Source organism: Peromyscus leucopus, chromosome 1, assembly GCF_004664715.2.
Source record: "Peromyscus leucopus breed LL Stock chromosome 1, UCI_PerLeu_2.1, whole genome shotgun sequence".
In the NCBI taxonomy this organism is placed as follows: Eukaryota; Metazoa; Chordata; class Mammalia; order Rodentia; family Cricetidae; genus Peromyscus; species Peromyscus leucopus.
In genome coordinates this window covers 38,692,838-38,712,671 of record NC_051063.1, presented here as the reverse complement: position 1 = coordinate 38,712,671, position 19,834 = coordinate 38,692,838, and the positions used below count along the sequence as shown (strand labels likewise).

General features: G+C 38.2%; 1 protein-coding gene across 1 annotated transcript in view; it reads left to right on the top strand.

The window, feature by feature from the left end:
- The window catches only part of LOC114696715 (eukaryotic translation initiation factor 4 gamma 1-like), a 45,316-nt gene that overhangs the window by 10,585 nt on the left and 14,897 nt on the right, over nt 1-19,834 (top strand). Inside the window, exon 2 of the mRNA XM_037198767.1 lies at nt 8,925-9,030. Within this exon, the coding sequence (XP_037054662.1) occupies nt 8,925-9,030 (106 nt within the window). The remainder of the gene's footprint in view (nt 1-8,924; nt 9,031-19,834) is intronic.

The following is a 19,834-nucleotide window of genomic DNA, read 5'->3' as shown; positions in this document are numbered from 1 at the left end:
GTGAGTGCAGATCAAAAATAGATATACAAGGCAACCCTTTACTGGCGGGAAACGCCTCAGGGGCCTCTTGCAGGCCCCAAACCAAACGTAGTACGAACATTCCCTGCCACTGTGGAAGAAATTCCTCTCCAGGACAACGGAATAAACCAATGCCTAATGTAAAAACTGATACTGCAATGGATGATAAAACAGCTTTGATAGCTGGATCACAGTTTACAAAGAACACTATAAAACAAATATTTTGGCAGACTTCCATAAATGAACAAAGACCAAAGCTTAGAATTCGAATTAATGGCCTGGTTCTGGAGGGCCTGGTGGACACAGGTGCAGATGTGACTATAATTACACCAAAATCATGGCATCCAAATTGGCCTCTTCAAGAGGTAGATGTCCAACTGTTAGGGATTGGCACCCTATCTCAGATAAAACAGAGTTCGAGATGGGTTGAATGCATAGGGCCAGAAGGACAGAGAGGAAGGCTGAAGCCTTATGTAGCAAATGTAGCAGTAAATCTTTGGGGCCGAGATCTGTTACAACAGTGGAATACCCAGATTAAAATTCCTACACTTTCAGAAAAGGAATACAGACCAATGCATGTTTCTAGGAATAATATCATAACATGCTATAAAAATCAGTCACCAACCATTCAGGCTGTTCACAAACAGAGCACGACTGTTGTTGAACTCTCAGAAGTACCAACTGCCTTACCTTTAAAATGGCTAACTAATAAACCTGTCTGGGTTGGACAATGGCCTTTGACAAAAGAGAAGCTACAAGCTTTAGAACAGCTGGTTCAAGAGCAGTTAAATGCTCAACACATTGAAGAATCTACCAGTCCTTGGAATTCTCCTGTATTTGTTATAAAAAAAAAATCTGGTAATTGGAGAATGATGACAGATCTGAGAGCTATTAATAAAGTAATTCAGCCAATGGGCTCCCTACAGACTGGGATGCCCTTGCCCTCTATGCTACCAAAAGAATGGCCTATAATAGTTATTGACTTAAAAGACTGTTTCTTTACCATACCCTTACAGGAAAATGATAGAGAAAAATTTGCCTTCACAGTACCTAATTATAATAATTCTCAGTCAGTCAAGAGATATCAATGGAAGGTCCTCCCACAGGGAATGTTAAAACAGTCCTACTTTGTGTCAATACTTTGTGCAGAAACCATTAGAGATAATTCGTGTAAAGTTTCCACAATCCATAATTTATCACTATATGGATGATATCCTATTAGCTGATAAAAAGTTAGATACATTGGAAAGCATGTTTGAAGAAGTAAAAAAGGTTTTGCCTCGCTGGGGACTGCAAATTGCTCCTGAAAAAATACAAAGAGGAGATTCTATTAATTACTTAGGATATAAGATAGAGCTACAAAAAATTAGACCCCAAAAGGTACAATTAAGAAGAGATAGATTGAAGACTCTTAATGATTTTCAAAAGTTATTAGGAAGCATTTCCAACTTACTGGTATCATGGGAATACCCAAAGATGGACTACAAAATTTGGCTAATACTCTAGAAGGGACAAAGAATTAAATAGTCCAAGAGAATTATCAGCCGAAGCTGAGAAGGAATTGGCTCTAGTAGAAAAGACAATTCGAGAAGCACATGTGGATCGTGTGGATCCAGAACTTAAATGCATTCTTGTCATATTCCCCTCCAGACATTCCCCAACAGGTATTTTGATGCAGAGGAAGATATTATATTGGAATGGATATTCCTACCACGTAAACCAAATAAGAAATTAAAGACTTATATAGAAAAGATCTCTGATTTGATTCAAAAGGGTAAATTAAGACTTCGCCAGTTGACAGGAATGGACCCAGCAGAAATTGTAGTACCATTAACTAATGAGGAAATTTCATCACTATGGAAAGATAATGAATACTGGCAGAGAGCCTGCAGTAACTTTTTGGGAGAGATTAACAACCACTATCCCAAAAGCAAGAGAATAGAATTCATAAAGAAGACTGAATGGGTCCTTCCTCACATTGTACGACAAAAGCCAATTTCTGGAGTCCTCACATTCTATACTGATGCAAATAAATCAGGGAAAGCAGGATATAAATCAGGAGACTTAAGTAAAGTGGTGCAAAGTCCATATAGCTCTGTACAAAAGGCAGAACTGTATGCCATTCTTATGGTACTGATGGACTTCACAGAACCCCTCAATATAGTCACTGACTCTCAATATGCAGAGAGAGTTGTTTTACATATTGAAACTGCTGAATTTATTCCTGATAATACAGAATTAACTTCATTATTCATACAATTGCAGGAACTCATCAGAAAAAGGAACATCCTATATATATAACACATATCAGATCCCATACAGGTCTGCCAGGACCTTTAGCACAAGGTAATGATGAGATTGATCAGTTACTAATAGGTAATGTGCTAGAAGCTTCAGAATATCATAAGAAACACCATATAAATAGCAAAGGTTTGAAGAAGGATTTCTCCATCACTTGGCAACAGGCTAGGGATATTGTGAAAAAATGTCCTACTTGTTCCATCTATAACCAAACTCCATTACCTGCAGGGAGTAATCCAAAAGGTATACAAAGAAATGAAATTTGGCAGATGGATGTGTTTCATTTTGCAGAATTTGGAAGATTAAAGTATGTACATCATACCATTGACACCTATTCAGGATTTCAATGGGCAACTCCTATGAGTTCTGAAAAGGCTGATTCTGTGATTACACACCTATTAGAAGTTATGGCCATCATGGGAATACCTGTACAAATTAAGACAGACAATGCCCCAGCATATGTCTCCAATAAAATGAGACAGTTCTTTGCTTATTATAATATAAAGCATGTTACAGGTATACCACACAATCCCACAGGCCAAGCAGTCATAGAGAGATCCAATCGAACTTTAAAGGATATGCTAAATAAACAGCAACAGGTAACAATGACCCCTAGAAATAGACTGCATAGTGCCTTATTAACCTTGAATTTTCTCAATGCTAATGAGAAAGGAACAACAGCTGTGGAGAGACATTGGACAACAGACAAAACTCCTGAGCTAAACCAACCAGTTTATTTTAAGGATGTGCTGTCCTCAGAATGGAAACCTGGATATGTTCTACGTTGGGAAGGGGTTTTGCCTTTGTTTCTGCAGGAGAAGAAAAGCTATGGATACCAACAAAATTAATAAAAATTCGATTCGAACAGGAAAAACCCCATGATGAAGAGAAGTAAAAGATCATCCACCAATGTGACATCTCTACAAGTTGTAAGAAAAATTTAACAATCAAAGGGGGGGTAGGGTTCTGTTTTTGTCTTTACAGGATAATGGAAATACCCATCTTTCAAAACTCATAAGGCCTTGGATATCCGGATGTTTACAGCAGAAAGGAAGAATCTATTGGTACCAATCTACACATGGTAAAATCTCACTGTCTAACATCTTTCTCTCTATCAATCTAGAAAAGTTGTGGTTCCAATTCAATTATAGCCAAGCTGGCTTTGGAGATGGAATTGGCTCACTCCTTCTCTAAACCCAAGCATATTGCTAAAAGAAAAGTTTAAGAGATTCTTCAGTCCCATATCAGAAGAGCCCTCTGGTGTGAGACAGAAGGAAACCAATAAAAGGGACCATTGTCTTCTAAATTCTAATTCTCTCCATGCTTACTCTTGATTTCTCAGAATCCTTTCTTACATGCTATGTCCTCTTTAAATCCAAACCTCCCATTTTTGATAACAAATAAGTTTTTCCAATAGCAATCTCAGAAGTCACCAGAAGGAAGATGGGGCCCCAACAACAACAACTCTACCCAATCCAGAATGATGCCATGGTAATCATCATCATACTACACTTCTTGCCAGAATTTCAGACAATCTTACCCATTACTCTAAAACTTGCTGCAGAACCTACAGTTAGTCTAACTGAGATTTAACTATCTGAGCTTTCTCACAGTACCCAACAGAGATAATACCACGCCCTAAACGGCAGGAAGCAATTCTAAGAAAACGACGCCCCTTCTCCCTTAGGTTTCATAATTCTCAGGTTATGGATGATGGTTATAGGGTTGGGGGTGGAAGAAAATATTAACTCAGGATTGTAAAAAAAAAAAAAAAAAAGGGGGGGGGGGGTGGGGGAAGAAGAAATGGAACGGATAGGTATAAGATATGATGGTAAATCATTGTATATACTAGTAAACAAACTTAGTAAAAGAGCAACCTTAGATAATTTGCACTGTAATTTGTACTGTTATAGAATCTTATATGTTGATACAAATGTAGACTATTTTTATACTCCTGTTTAAGATAATTTGTATATTGATACAAATACAGAACTATATTTATTATAATGTACATATATTTCTACTCTTATTTGAAACATTTTTATATTGATACAAATGTAAATTTATATCTGTCATACTTTATATATGTTCTACTTCTGTTTAGGATATTCGGTATATTGATATATATTTAATATTATTGTCATATTGCATATCGCACTATATATTCCTACCTCTGTTATAAATATCTTGTGTATTGTCACAATTTTGAAGTCATCGTTCTTCACCATACATTTGCTTATAGACTGTTTACCTTATTTACGTGAAGCCTTAGTCCTTAGGTTATTTCGATAGATAAGATTTATAGATTTATAGTCGCCTATGCTTGTCATCTCTATAGTTACGTTAGTTAGGTTATCCAGATTTACAGATACATAGGTTAGATGGGCAGGTAATCTTCAAACACTTCATAGACCTGGAGAATATGGCATTTAAATAACTTAGAATTCTGTTGACATGAGACACAATTGCTCCTGGCTGCACCAATTGATCCCAAGAGAATGTTGGGCTTCTAAGACATTTCCATTTGGAAGTTTGTCTTTTGGCACAAAATGGCCTACTGGGCAAAGAACTGCCCTTGCCTTGATGGCTGACAGTACAAATGCAATGCTCTCCTTTCTGGACAAGCGGGACACAAGGAAAGCGACCACTGTACTCTGCCAAGACAGGGTAAGATGGTCTTTCAGAAATCCTGCTTCTGAAAATGGTCTGTCAGATACTCTAGGCCTGTAGACAATTTGAATGCACCAATAATGCTGAGAAACATTAGGTGACTGTCCAGGCTGCCAGCTGTCTTGGTCTACTCTTGCAAGATTCCCGAAAGTTGCTTGCATCCATCTACCATTTCTCAGGTACCATTATGTTCCTTCTCAGGTCTTTGATGGGATTGAAGACTAGCAGTTATAGTTACAACTTGGTATATATAATATCTTAGATAGAACATATTAAGTATTAGATTCAGGTTCTTTAGGATAGGACACCTTTGAATGATCTTTATAACATGCTGTTTACCTATGCTCTATACTTCTCTGGATTTTAGTATGTGTTTCTTGCTTGATATTGTTTGCATTGGTTGTAGTTCCATCTTATCTAGGTCATTATCTCTCATTATTTCTGGACAATATTTGATAACCATTCCTTTGTATATAGTCTTGTATTAGTTTAGAACCTTCTTATTTAGACAAAAAGGGGGAGATGTAGTGGGTAGCCATTCCAGCTTGGATCTGGAAGTTCCAACCCCCATTGAGACTCTGGCAACTGTCACGCCTACGAGGCGGGGTGAGGGGAGGCGCCGGGGGACCCGAGAGCTGGATGGGCCAGCGCTCGCACTGGGCGCTCTCTCGGTGCCGGCACGCTGACCAGTGCAGATTGACTGTGTAGAGCTCCGGAGAACACCGCTGGACTGCATTACACCTTCCCCAGACCCTGCGACCTACCCATTACTTAATTTGTGAGTTACGCCATTAAATAAATATCCTTTTAACTACGTGGAGTGGCCAAAATAATTTCTCCAATAGCTAGAGAAAACTCCAGGAACTCACAAAATTGTCCCCAGCTAATACTCATAGCAATGGTAGAGGAGATGCTTGAACTAGCCTTCCCCTGTACAGATTGATGTCTACCCTAATTGTCATCATAGAACCTACATCCAGTGTCTGGAGGAAGCAGATGCAGAGACCTACAGCCCTTGGCCAATATCCTAGAGTTCAGTGAAAGAGAGGGAGGAAGGATTATAAGAGCAAGGGGGATCAGGATCATGATGGGAAAAGCCACAGAGATAGCAGGCCCAAGCTAGTGGGAGCTCATGGACTCTATACTGACAAGTGGGAAACCTACAGGGGACCACACTAGGCCCCCTGAATGTGAGTGAAAGTTACATGGCTTGATTTGTTTATGGGTCCCCTGGCAATGGGACCAGGACTTATTCCAGGTACATGAACTGGCTTTTTAGAGCCCATTACCTTTGGTGCGATGCCTTACTTAGCCTTTATGCACAGGAGAGGGGCGAGGTCCGCCCCAACTTGGCTTGCCAGCCTGTGTTGACTATGCAAGGGAGGCCTTACCCTCTATGAGGAGGTGATGGGGGTGGGATGGGAGTAGCAGAGAGAAGCAGGAGAAGGGAAGGAAGGGGTAACAGGGGTTGGTATATAAAAGGAAAAAAAAATTTTTAAAAATTACCTGTATATATACTCAAGTGGAGAGCCCATCAGTTGCTATTTTAATGTCAAGAATATCTTGGAAAGAAAGGCAACACCAAATGTTGTCATCATCATTTTGAAATCCTTCTTTCTAGAATTTGTCCCTCAAAATTCTCACTAAGTAGTTTTAATGACTTCCAAAGATGTTCAAAATGTTTTTGCTGAAGTCTTTCACTTTTACTCAGTAATAAAGTTAGGTCAAAATAAGCTGGTGTCTGTCACATCATTTCTATGTCAGAGAGAAATGCCATCCATCCTGATGGCTTTCAGAGCCCCCCCACATTTCTATTAATCAGTCTTGTAGCTTGAGTTTTCCTGCCTTGCCCACAGTCAGGACAAATCTTTGTCACCCGCCAGTCCCACAGCCACTCAGACCTGACCAAATAAACACAGAGACTAATATTGCATACAAACTGTATGGCCGTGGCAGGCTTCTTGCTAACTGTTCTTATAGCTTAAATTAACCATTTCCATAAATCTATACCTTGCCACATGGCTGGTGGCTTACCGTGCCTTCACATGCTGCTGGTCATGGCGGCAGCTGCAGTGTCTCTCCGCGTCAGCCTTCCACTTCCCAGAATTCTCCTCTCTCCTTGTTCCACCTACTTCCTGCCTGGCCACTGGCCAACCAGTGTTTTATTTATTGACCAATCAGAGCAATTTGACATACAGACTGTCCCACAGCACAGTCTCTAGGGAGAAATGTATGGACCAATTTCCAAATTTGATCATAATTTCATGATTTTTGAGGTCTTTCATTTCTACTCACATTTCCTTTAAGAAAGTGAATGAAAACTTTGACCTAGCATCACATACCCTTCAAGATGAGCTACTAAGAACACAGAAAGATTTGTATTCCAATTCTCTGTTCCTGGGTTGAAGTTAATACCTAACATGGATTTAAAAATCATTTGTAATGATATATTACAATTGGGCAAGGATTTGTCATTACCCCATCTTCAAATGATAAAAAAATGGCATTGAGATTAAGAAATGAGAGTATTCATATAATGTAATAAACTAAGTAGTCTTGAAGAAGTCTAAGAAATCCTTATGCACTTATGCATTATGCTATATACTTTAAACATATACAATCAAATACTATTTTAATTAAAAAGATGTAGGTGCTCAGTACCCTTCATGACATTAATGTACCAGCTAGTTAGCATTATTAACAATGCTAATATCCCTTTGTACCATAAATATATCATATAGCTGTGTTCCTCTCAGCTTTCTTTTACTCATCTTTGAGAATATATTTGTCTATTTGTGTTAATTATATTCAGTTTTCTGAGTGTCCCCAAGAGACAGTCACAGAACACTAATTATAAAGGTGATGTTTGCTGGCAAAAGTAGCAGGTGCTTAATTCGTTTGGGTGCTGAATGTAGAACATTATGGCTATTCTGGAGAGTAGCAAGGCAATTTTCAGTCAGATGAAGTGCATCTGCCCACCAGCACAGTAGCCTATTCTTCAGCTAGGTTCATTTGGAGATGTGGGTCAGTATCTTAGAGTTGGAAAGAGCAGTGATTAGGAGAAAGGGTAATCATAGGTGGTATACGTAAAATATAGAATTGTAAAATGTAGCTAGAAGCAAAACCACCTAACATAAGTGTATGTAAGTCATGTACACACAATATGTATTTCTTATCTTAAAATCAGGAATGAGAACAAAAAACTGACAAATAGAAAATTCTGTATCATATATAAATTTTTAAAAGTAATTTAAAAGTAATTCAACATTGTGGTAAGGATACAGTTCAGTGGTAGAACATTTGCCAGCACTCACGAGGCTCCAGACTCTGTCCTCATTACTGGCCCCAAGTATGCAGATATTAAAATTAATGATTATATCTGTAACAGAAATAAATTATTTTTAAGCTAAAGACAACTGAATTTTTAAATTAATTTTATATCTTCAAATGTATTTACTGTGGGAAAGATGGGCATGTATGTGTGCATGCCATGACATACTTGTGGAGGTCAGAAGACAACATGTGATGGTGAGTTCTCTCCTTCCACCATGTCTGTTCATATTCAGGCCACTGGGGTTGGGAACAAGAGACATTATCTATTTAAATGTTTTATTGGCCCTTAAAACAAAAGACTTAGACATATGAATATTTAGAAATTCACAAATGTATTTTAGATTTCTCAATTACAATGAGGTCTTGTGGCTGGATATAAAAAATACATGAGTGAAATAATTGCAAAAAAAATAATGATTTTATTCTGAAACAAGAAATATGAGTGGCTGCTTAAAAAGAAAATAAAGAAATGAAATTGTCTTGTAGACAAACCAGTTGGGGAGGGGCTCAGGAGGCTTGACCTTTAACTGAAGAGCTGTTGGCAATTGATGGCTGCTAGTAGATGGTTTTTGAGTTTTTGCCATGGGTGTGGCTCCTCGTAGGTTGTAGTAGGGAAGAGGAACGAGGGGAGTGGCCAGGAAGAGTTGAAGGGAGGAGTGGAAGTAGATGTGATCAAAATACACGAAGAACTATATGTAGCTAAAGATGGTGAGAGTGGGACAAATAGTCTTCCCTAGGGAGAGCACATCAAATGGTTATCTAATACTAAAAAGTCAGTCCTGAAAACATACATATACAGGTAACATTATATAGACTGAGTAGTTTGTCTTTATTTTTTAAGGAAGATATACATACATACATATATATATATATATATACATACATATATATGTGTGTGTGCATATATATGCATAAAATGTACATGACAAAAATTAATGCTAAAAAGAGGCCATGAATCCAAAAGGTGGGATATGTGAGACAATTTGAAAGGGGGAAAGGAAAGGGAGAAACAATGTAACTATATTATAATCTCAAAAATAAAAGAAATAATAATAAAAATATGTTGTGTACATGTATGAAATTCTCAAAGAATTTAAATGGACAAAGGAAAAGAAAAGAACAAATTAAATAAATAAGCTTTGACTGTATCATAATTTTAACAAGTGAAGGAAGTTATTTCCCATGATTTCTCTGTGCATTTCATATTGGTTCCAGAGTTTGGTTCTCTTAATTAAAATATGCTCTTGCTATTTTGAATTTGTTAGATAAAGATAATAGGACTTTAGCTTAAAGTATAGTTTGGTCTTGAAATGCTTAGTTCCCTTCAGTTATTGTAAGCAATAACTTCTCTTTCACACTACCCTTGGATATTATTTTCAAACAATTTTCCCTCAAACCATACAAGTCAATGAGCACAATGTCCAATATATTTATTCAGAAAAAATTTGAGTGGACATTTTCCTTTGGCTTCTTGCTTTTATGACACAGCTGGCATATGAGAACTGCCAACTGAGGCTAGACCCTATTCCTAAGTATTTATTAAGCATAGCCAAACCAGTCCCAATATCCCTGATTACCATTGCGATGTCTGGAACACAACTGTGATTGTTTCTCTCAGGCTGCCTATTGCACAAATGTGCACAGTGAATAGGAATGAAGACTAAATGTAGCCTATGTTCTGTTGTCTACATATGTATGGGCTTCATCTTACCAGGCTGGATATACCATGTTGTTGTTTTTCAAAGAGGCCTGTTTGAGTGTGAGCTAGTAGTATATCTAAAAATGCCTCCAATTACCACATCTCTCTGTTCCTTTTCATCTCTTCTTTTTCCACACCTGACCCCACACCACACAGGGGGAGTCTAAAGTATGTTCCTAACCTCTCTTCATCCAAAGCCAGGTGAGTGCAGCCCACTAATTATAAGTGGATCTTTGGTGTCTGAATGAAGGACACACTGCCATCTCCCATCGTTTCTGCTGTGCTATTCATCTGTGGAATCTGGAGCTCTTGGCAGAGAATAATTGTTCACTGGAATTCAGAGTTTCCAGGGAAACTAAAGATTACTTCTCACCTGGACATGTTTGAAGGCAGAGTTTCAAAGATCAATAGCACTTTGGAATTATTAGGTCCTATGCCAAGAAAGAACGGACAGAAGTGCGGTGGTATTCTAATTGTACTGAAATGTGATTTTGATTGTATGTTAATAAAAAAAGTTGCCCGGGGGTCAGAGCTATTAGAGCCATAGACAGAGTGTGGCGGTGGTGGCACACGCCTTTAATCCCATAGATCTCTGTGTGTTCAGGGATACAGCCAGCATTGGAGACTTATGCCTTTAAGACCTAGGGGCTGTACATTCAAACAGTGACAAGGCAGTCACGTGTTTGGGTTTACAACCAATGAGAAGGCAGAACAATAATATTATAAAAAAGACGTACAGACAGGATATAGCTCTCTTTTGGGAAGCTGGGACAGCAGAAGGAAGGGTGAGATCTTAGCTCTGAGTTCTGACCTCTTGGCTTTCTCTTTTACATTGTTTCCGTGTTTCTTATTTAATAAGACTGTTGGATACATCAACATCTGGCGCCCAACGTGACAAGAATCCATTAAAAACAGCTTGGCTTTGCGGCAGGTCCGCTTTCCTGCAAGGGCGGCAGGCGACCGGCGGCGGCAGGCAGAGGTCGGCTTCTTAGTCCAAGCGGTGGCTTCTTAGCCTGGGTTTAGGTCTGCTTGACCTCAGGCTGGACTATTGGTGAGCTGCTTGCTTAAAGCCTGCTTGCTTAAAGCCGGTGTTACAGGTGTTACAAACAACTCAGACCTGCCCTGCCGAACAGGGCCCTGCCTGTAAAGCCAACGCACATGGTCGGAGCTTAAGGAAGTCAGACCCAAGCCTTGACTCAGCACAAGAGGGAACACGCGACTGGATTTAAGCTTTAGCCGGCTACGCTTTCTTGTGCATTCTCTCTCTCTCTCTTTTCCCTCTCTCTCTCTCTCTCTCTCTCTCTCTCTCTCTCTCTCTCTCTCTGGATTTACACCTGGGACACTAGGTGGCTGTTTTGAAAATCCCCTCGGATTTGTACTGTTCTATGCAGATTTGGTAAGTCATAACATATCAGATATTTTAAAGGAAACTATCTAAAAGAGAATTTTTTTCCACATTAAAAAAAAATGGGTTTTATGTGTACATTGGAAGAAAATTGTTTTTTGTTCGAAATTTTAGCCAGTCTGACAATGGAACAACTATATAATATTAGTATTGGTGGAATTATGCAGCTTATCACTATGCTAATCCTCATTTTAATATTTAAAAAGATAGTCAATTTAAGTGCCAGGATAACAGCTTTAGAAGAACTTGTTAAACCTGTAAAAATTCAGACAGAAGAAATTAACAGTGAAGTTGTTTCAAGTCTGGATCATAAGGTTACAGAAAGAAAGCCTGTTTTCACACAGTCACCCTTAATTTATCCTGTAACTGTACAGCAGATGCCTGATCAAATGGCTACACAAAATATTTGGGCTCCAATTGAAATGTTGGATTTAAAAAGGTTTAAGGAGGCAATAGTATCTTATGGCATGCATTCCCCATATGTAAAGCAAATGTTAAACTCTTGGTCAACATATAATAGGATTACTATATATACAGGACTGGCGGGACCTTGCACAAGGTGTTCTGGAACCCAGCCAGAGACTTCAAATTCTGACCTGTTTTAAGGAGGAGGCTAAAAACATAGAAAAACAATGGAGGGATAAAGGAATACAACTTTCCCAGGATCAGCTTATTGCTTCAGTACAAACACAATGTTTATATGTCCAAACCCTAATTTTATGTCGAACAGCAGCCTTGAATGCATGGGACAGAGTTGAGGAACCAGGAAAAAAATCTGAGTCATTTACAAAGGTTATGCAAGGCTCAAAAGAGTCTTTTACAGATTTTTTACAAAGACTGGATTCAGCAGTAAAGAGATTGGTCTCGGATTCAGAAGCTGGTAAGGCAATAATTGAATCTTTGGCCTGTGAGAATGCGAATGCAGCATGCAAAAGAATAATCAGGCCATTAAGGGCAAGATCTGCACCTATGGAAGATTGGATTAGAGAAACAATTAATGTTGAGGCTGATGAGCATGATGATATGTGGGTAGGAGAAGTAATTTCAAAAGGTTTGAGGAGTGTTAGATGTTTTGGATGTGGAAAACAAGGACATTTGAAAAGGGACTGTAGACAGGTCATTCCGAGAAACAATGCTTCTTCAAGGAACAATGGCAACAGAATGCCCCTTCCTTCTGGAGTATTCTGTGGATATCACTCTATGTAAATAAAACACTGATGGCCAGTGACCAGGCAGGAAGTATAGGCGGGACAAAGAGAGAGGAAAATTGGGGAAACAGGAAGAAGGAAGAGAGAGACTGCAGCCACCGCCAGGAGAAGAGCATGTAGAGATGCCGGTAAGCCACCAGCCACGTGGCAAGGTATAGATTTATAAAAATGGGTTAATATAAGATAAAAGAACAGTTAGCAAGAAGCCTGCCACGGCCATACAGTTTATAAGTGATATAAGCGTCTGAGTGATTATTTTATAAGTGGATTGTGGGACTGCGGGGCTTGGGGAACCTGGAGAGAAGCCCTCCAGCAACAAATGGCGCCCAACGGCTCGAGTTTCCACCTTAAACCTGAGAATATTTAATAACCAATTCTAAACAGAGCCAAAACCAGGTTCCTGCTTCTTGTCTCATACGGGCAGCTAGATGCGGCAAAACGCAAGTTTGGACACTGGCGGGTTCCTGGCGGGTGCGTTTGACCGGCAGTATGGCGGAAATGAGGCATCTGCCAGCGGCAAATTAAGCTGTGTGGTAGATTTAGTCTTTACTAGTATTTTTTTTTTTTAAAAAGAGGTTTCTGGGCTACACGCTGCTTTGATAAAAGCTTAGACCCACTATTTCTGAGACTTGATGACTCCCAGAGCTGGCGGAAAACGTACCACTGCCATGTTGGGAAGCTGAAGTGGGCGGAGCCAGCAGCCACAGCGCCGTTTCAGGCTTACAATGGTACAGTTTAAAGCAATAGGCTCAAGGCTCAAGGTAATATAAAACATAAGCCACATAAAGATGGCTACCACACAGAGAATCTGGATTATGTTCTCTTTGATATTCATAACTAAAGAAAAACATTTGATTACAGAACCTGTTGAGTTATGCCAAAATGTATATTTTAAAGGTACCTTGACTTCAAAATTTGGATATAAGGATATGTTACTTTGGAAAAGAGGTTCTGCTTTTGTTTCCACAGAAAGCCAGAGGCTGTGGACTTGTTCCAGATTAAGATACATCAGGTTTCACCAGCCAAGACCCCCTGAAAGGACTCCGATGACACCATGGCCCAGATGATCCAACATCCAGATCGGTTTCAAGGCAACTGGTTCACACAATACAGCCTCATGAACTACCCCATAGGTCTAAAATTTTCTTTGCGTCCCCATAAGATACAGTGCCCCCTCCAGCAGGAAGTAGTAAGAGATGCTACGCCCAAATTCCCAAATATACCAAGCTGGCTTTAGAGGTAGAATTGGCTCACTCCCCTCTAAACCCAGACATATTGCTTTAAAAAAAAAAATGGTTAAGTGATTCTTATGTCCCAAATCAGAAGAGCCCTCTGGTGTGGGACAGAGAAAAACCAATATTTTTATTTGAAACAGGTTGATTATAAATGTGATCTCTTTCTAAAAAACAAAAGGGGATATGATATACAGGAGGATATGGAGATGATAAGATAAAAGGGTAGATTAATGAACCTACTTTTAAAGAACAACTTGTTTAAAATGTTTTACATTGGTATAGATTTTAGTTTATGTTTAAAATGTTTTACATTGGTATAAATTTTAGTTCATTGATACAAACTTGAAGTTAATTTTGTTATACTGTATATATATATATATATATATATATATATATATATATATATATATTTCTATTCTTGTTTGAGGTATTATGTTTATATAACTCATTTTAAAATTGTAATGGATAATTAAAAATAGATTAATAATTAGTCATCTATGATAATCATATCTGTAGCCATGTTAGTTAAGTCTTCTAGGTATACATAGATATATTTCAGATAGATAGGTAATCTTCAAACACTTCATAGACCTAGAGAATATGGCATTTAAATAACTTAGAATTCTGTTGACGTGAGACACAATTGCTCCTGGCTGCACCAATTTGATCCCGAGAGAATGTTGGGCTTCTAAGACATTTCCATTTGGAAGTTTGTCTTTTTGCCACAAAATGGCCTACTGGGCAAAGAACTGCCCTTGCCTTGATGGCTGACAGTACAAATGCAATGCTGTCCTTTCTGGACAAGCAGGACACAAGGAAAGCGACCACTGTACTCTGCCAAGACAGGGTAAGATGGTCTCTTAAAATTCCTGCTTCTGAAAATGGTCTGTCAGATACTCTAGGCCTGTAGCCAATTTGAATGCACCAACAATGCTGAGAAACATTAAGTGACTGTCCAGGCTGCCAGCTGTCTTGGTCTACTCTTGCAAGATTCCCGAAGTTGTTTGCATCTGTCTACCATTTCTCAGGTACCATTATGTTCCTTCTCAGTTCTTTGATGTGGTTGAAGACTAGATAGTCGTAATTTCCTCAGTTATGATAAAAGATAAGTTAGCTATAAAACCTTAAACTCACAAATATAAGATAGATAGGACATCTTCTTTAATATTGTAACTATAATTCTTGCTCGGTAATTGTTTTGTTATATGTAATTTTACCATGTTAAAGTTAAAACCTTCCTTTTTAAAAAAAGAAGAAAGGGGAAGTGCTGTGGATATCACTCTATGTAAATAAAACACTGATGGCCAGTGACCAGGCAGGAAGTATAGGCGGGACAAAGAGAGAGGAAAATTGGGGAAACAGGAAGAAGGAAGAGAGAGACTGCAGCCACCGCCAGGAGAAGAGCATGTAGAGATGCCGGTAAGCCACCAGCCACGTGGCAAGGTATAGATTTATAAAAATGGGTTAATATAAGATAAAAGAACAGTTAGCAAGAAGCCTGCCACGGCCATACAGTTTATAAGTGATATAAGCATCTGAGTGATTATTTTATAAGTGGATTGTGGCACTGCGGGGCTTGGGGAACTTGGAGAGAAGCCCTCCAGCAACAGGAGTATGCAGAAGGTGTGGTAAGGGAAGACAATGGACCAATGAATGTAGATCAACAAAGGACAGACAGGGTAATCCTTTGCCTCAGTCTTCGGAAAATTCCCAGAGGTGCCTCCCGCAGGCCCCCAGTGCAAATCCAGTTCAAACCTTTCCTGCAGCCATAGAGGAAGTCCCTGCTCTGAGTGATTAAATAACCAAATGCCTATTGGAATAAATCATGCTGGTCAGGATGATGAAACAGAGAGAATAGAAAATTCAGGAGAAAACATAAAGAAAATTTTTTGGCAAACTTCTATTAATGAACAAAGTCCAAAATTAACAATAAAAATAAATGATGTTTTGTTGTCTGGCCTGGTAGACACAGGTGCGGATGTTACCATAATTGCACCAGAATTTTGGCATCCAACTTGGCCTCTTCAGGAGGTAAATGTTCAACTGTTAGGAATTGGGACATTATCTCAGGTGAATCAGAGTGCAAGATGGCTCGAATGTATAGGTCCAGAAGGACAGAGAGGAAAATTAAAACCATATGTGGCTAACATAACTATGAACCTGTGGGGTCAAGACTTGTTGCAACAATGGAATACTCAGATTAAAATCCCTCCAATCTCAGAAACAAATCATAAACTAGCACATGTTACTGAGAGAAATATTAGAAGATATTGTTCTAATGAGTGGTCACCAGCCATCCATATTATTCAAGAACAGGGCACAATAACTGATAATCTTCCAAAGACACCAACAGCTCTACCTTTAAAATGGTTAACAGACAAGCCTGTATGGGTCCAACAATGGCCTTTAACAACAGAGAAACTCCAGGCTTTAGAAGAGCTGGTAGAAGAACAGTTAAATGCTCAGCATATTGAAGAATCAACCAGCCCTTGGAATTCTCCTGTATTTGTTATTAAAAAGAAATCTGGTAAATGGAGAATGGTAACAGACCTTAGAGCAATTAACAAAGTAATTCAGCCAATGGCTCTCTACAGTCTGGGATGCCTTTGCCTACTCTGTTACCAAAAGGATGGCCTCTCATAGTTATTGATTTAAAAGACTGTTTCTTTTCAATACCCTTACAAGAAAAAGACAGAGAAAGATTTGCTTTTACAGTGCCTACTTATAATAATTCTCCACCGGTTAAAAGATTTCAATGGAGGGTCCTCCCACAGGGAATGTTGAATAGCCCAACACTGTGCCAATATTTTGTACAACAGCCATTGGAAGTAATACGTAAAAAATTCCTAAATCTATAATTTATCATTATATGGATGATATTTTACTAGCTGACTCAAATGCAGATACTTTAGAAAGAATGTTTGAAGAAGTAAAGAAAATTTTGCCTGGCTGGGGATTACAAATTGCTCCAGAAAAGATACAAAGAGGAGATTCTATTAATTATTTAGGATATAAAATAGAGCTACAAAAAATTAGACCCCAAAAGGTGCGAATTCGGAGAGATAGACTACAGACTCTTAATGACTTTCAAAGATTATTTGGAGATATTTCTCATCTACGAACTATTGTTGGGGTAAAAAATGATGAACTGACTAATTTGTTCAAAACCTTAGAAGGTGACAAGGACTTAAATAGTCCAAGAGAATTATCACCTGAAGCTGAGAAAGAATTGGCCTTGGTAGAAAAGAAAGTGCATGAAGGACACGTGGATCGTATTGATCCAAAGCTGGATTGCATTTTGGTTATTTTACCTTCTAGGCGTTCTCCTACTGGAATATTAATGCAGAGGGAAGATATTATATTGGAATGGATATTTTTACCAAATAAACCAAATAAAAAATTAAAAACTTATGTGGAAAAAATCTCTGACTTGATTTACAAAGGAAAATTGAGACTTCGTCAATTAGCAGGCATAGACCCAGCAGAAATTGTCGTACCATTAACTAAGGAGGACACTGAAAAATTATGGACAGAAAGTGAACCTTGGCAAAGAGCTTCCAGTGATTTTTTGGGAGAAATTAACAGCAAATATCCCAAAAGCGATAGAATTGATCTTATAAAGAGAGCTGATTGGATCTTGCCTCGAATTGTACGGCAAAAACCCATATCTGGAGTTCGTACATTTTATACAGATGCCAACAAACAAGGAAAGGTAGGTTACAAATCAGAAAATATAAGTAAAGTGGTTCAAAGTCCGTATAATTCAGTTCAAAAATCAGAACTGTATGCTATTCTGTTGGTATTAATGGATTTTTCAGAACCTCTCAACATAGTAACTGACTCTCAGTATGCTGAAAGAGTGGTGTTACATATTGAGACTGCAGAATTTATCCCTGATGCTTCAGAATTAACTTCATTATTTATTCAATTACAAGATACAATCAGGAAAAGGAATCATCCTTTATATATAATTCACATTCGATCGCATACTGGTCTGCCAGGCCCTCTAGCAGAAGGCAATGATGAGATTGATAAATTATTGATAGGAAATGTGCTGGAGGCCTCAGAATTTCATAAAAAACATCACGTCAATAGTAAAGGTTTAAAAAAGGATTTTTCCATAACCTGGCAACAAGCCAAAAAATAGTAAAGAAATGTCCTACTTGTTCCTTCTACAATCAAACGCCATTACCAGCAGGATGTAACCCAAAGGGTACTCAGAGAAATGAGATCTGGCAGATGGACGTGTTTCACTTTGCAGAATTTGGAAAATTGAAATATGTACACCACACTATCGATACTTATTCAGGATTTCAATGGGCAACTGCTTTGAGTTCTGAAAAGGCTGATTCTGCAATCACTCATTTGCTAGAAGTTATGGCCATCATGGGTATACCTGCACAAATCAAAACTGACAATGCTCCATCATATGTCTCTGTTAAAATGAAACAGTTTTTTGCTTATTACAATATAAAGCATATTACAGGCATACCACATAATCCTACAGGTCAAGCAGTTATAGAAAGATCAAACAGAACTCTAAAGGATATGCTAAATAAACAGAAAGGAGTAACAAAAACCCCCAGAAATAGACTGCATAATGCTCTTCTAACTTTGAATTTTCTGAATGCCAGTGAGAAAGGAACAACAGCTGCAGAGAGACATTGGATAATAGAAAAAACTACAGAATTAAATCAGCCTATATACTTTAAGGATGTGCTGACCTCAGAATGGAAACCAGGGTATGTATTACATTGGGGACGAGGTTTTGCTTTTGTTTCTACAGGAGAAGATAAGCTGTGGGTACCATCAAAATTGATAAAGGTTTGATTTGAACAAGAGAGACCTCTTAATTAGAGGAGGTGATAGTTCATCAACCAGCATGAACATCCAATTTAAACTAACTTGTATCAATAACACATGCCTTTTCATTTAATCAGATAATAACTTGCCAAAAGGAAACATCCCCAAAATTAGTCTTGGGGAAAGGTTTTTGTTTTTGTCTTTTAGGAGAATGAAGGTTAAGGAATCTGAAGAACACTGGACAAATGAGACAACTGAAGAAAAGGGACAAATCATCTATCCCAAGAAACAGAGTGAAACGGTGTATGGGTATATATTATCTAAAAAATTTTATGTCTTCCTAAATGTTTGTTTCTGCTTTTCTCTAAAGATTTAACACTATTGGTTTTCTATTAGTCCCAGTTCAATTAAAATTTAAAGCTGACTTTGGAGTTGGAGAATGGCTCTCTCCTTCTTTAAACTCAAGCATGTTGTTAAAAGGAAAATGCAAACTCCCTGTATCATGCCAGAATAAAAGAGCCATTTTCTGCTATGGTACAGGACAAAAGCAAAATTAATTAAGGGACTATTCTATTACTAATCTCAACTCTTTGATTCTATTCTGATTCTTTAAACTTTTCTTAAAGTATAAATTTTATATCAAAATTTACAGGATTAATATATATATATATATACATTTTAAACTTTGTTAAGTTATGAATGGTCATATAGAGTACTAACTAATTCTAGAAAAAAGGCTAGCTGCATATATATGTTTTTGTGTTCGAGTCTCTTATCAGTTTTCTGCAGGAAATCACGGCCAGGCCTAACATCAACTAAAGTCTCCAGAAAGAAGATGGGGCCCCACAACAAAAACAATTCCACATGGACAATAATAATATCATTAAGCTGACAAACATCATCCACAGATCAGCTTTGAACTACAAGTTGCTCAGAGCAATTTTGAGATGACTAGCTGAGATGATCCAGTCTCAAAGACTACTTGAATAAGGACTTGAGATAAACCCTGAACTTTGGCATTATACACAGACTGGATAATGAAGGATATAGTTACCTCTCCTAGAATTTGACAATTAACCTAAAATTTTTCTTTCAGGATAAAGAAAACTTTGCCCATACCCAGCAGGAAGCAATTTTAAGAATACGACGCCCACATTCCCAA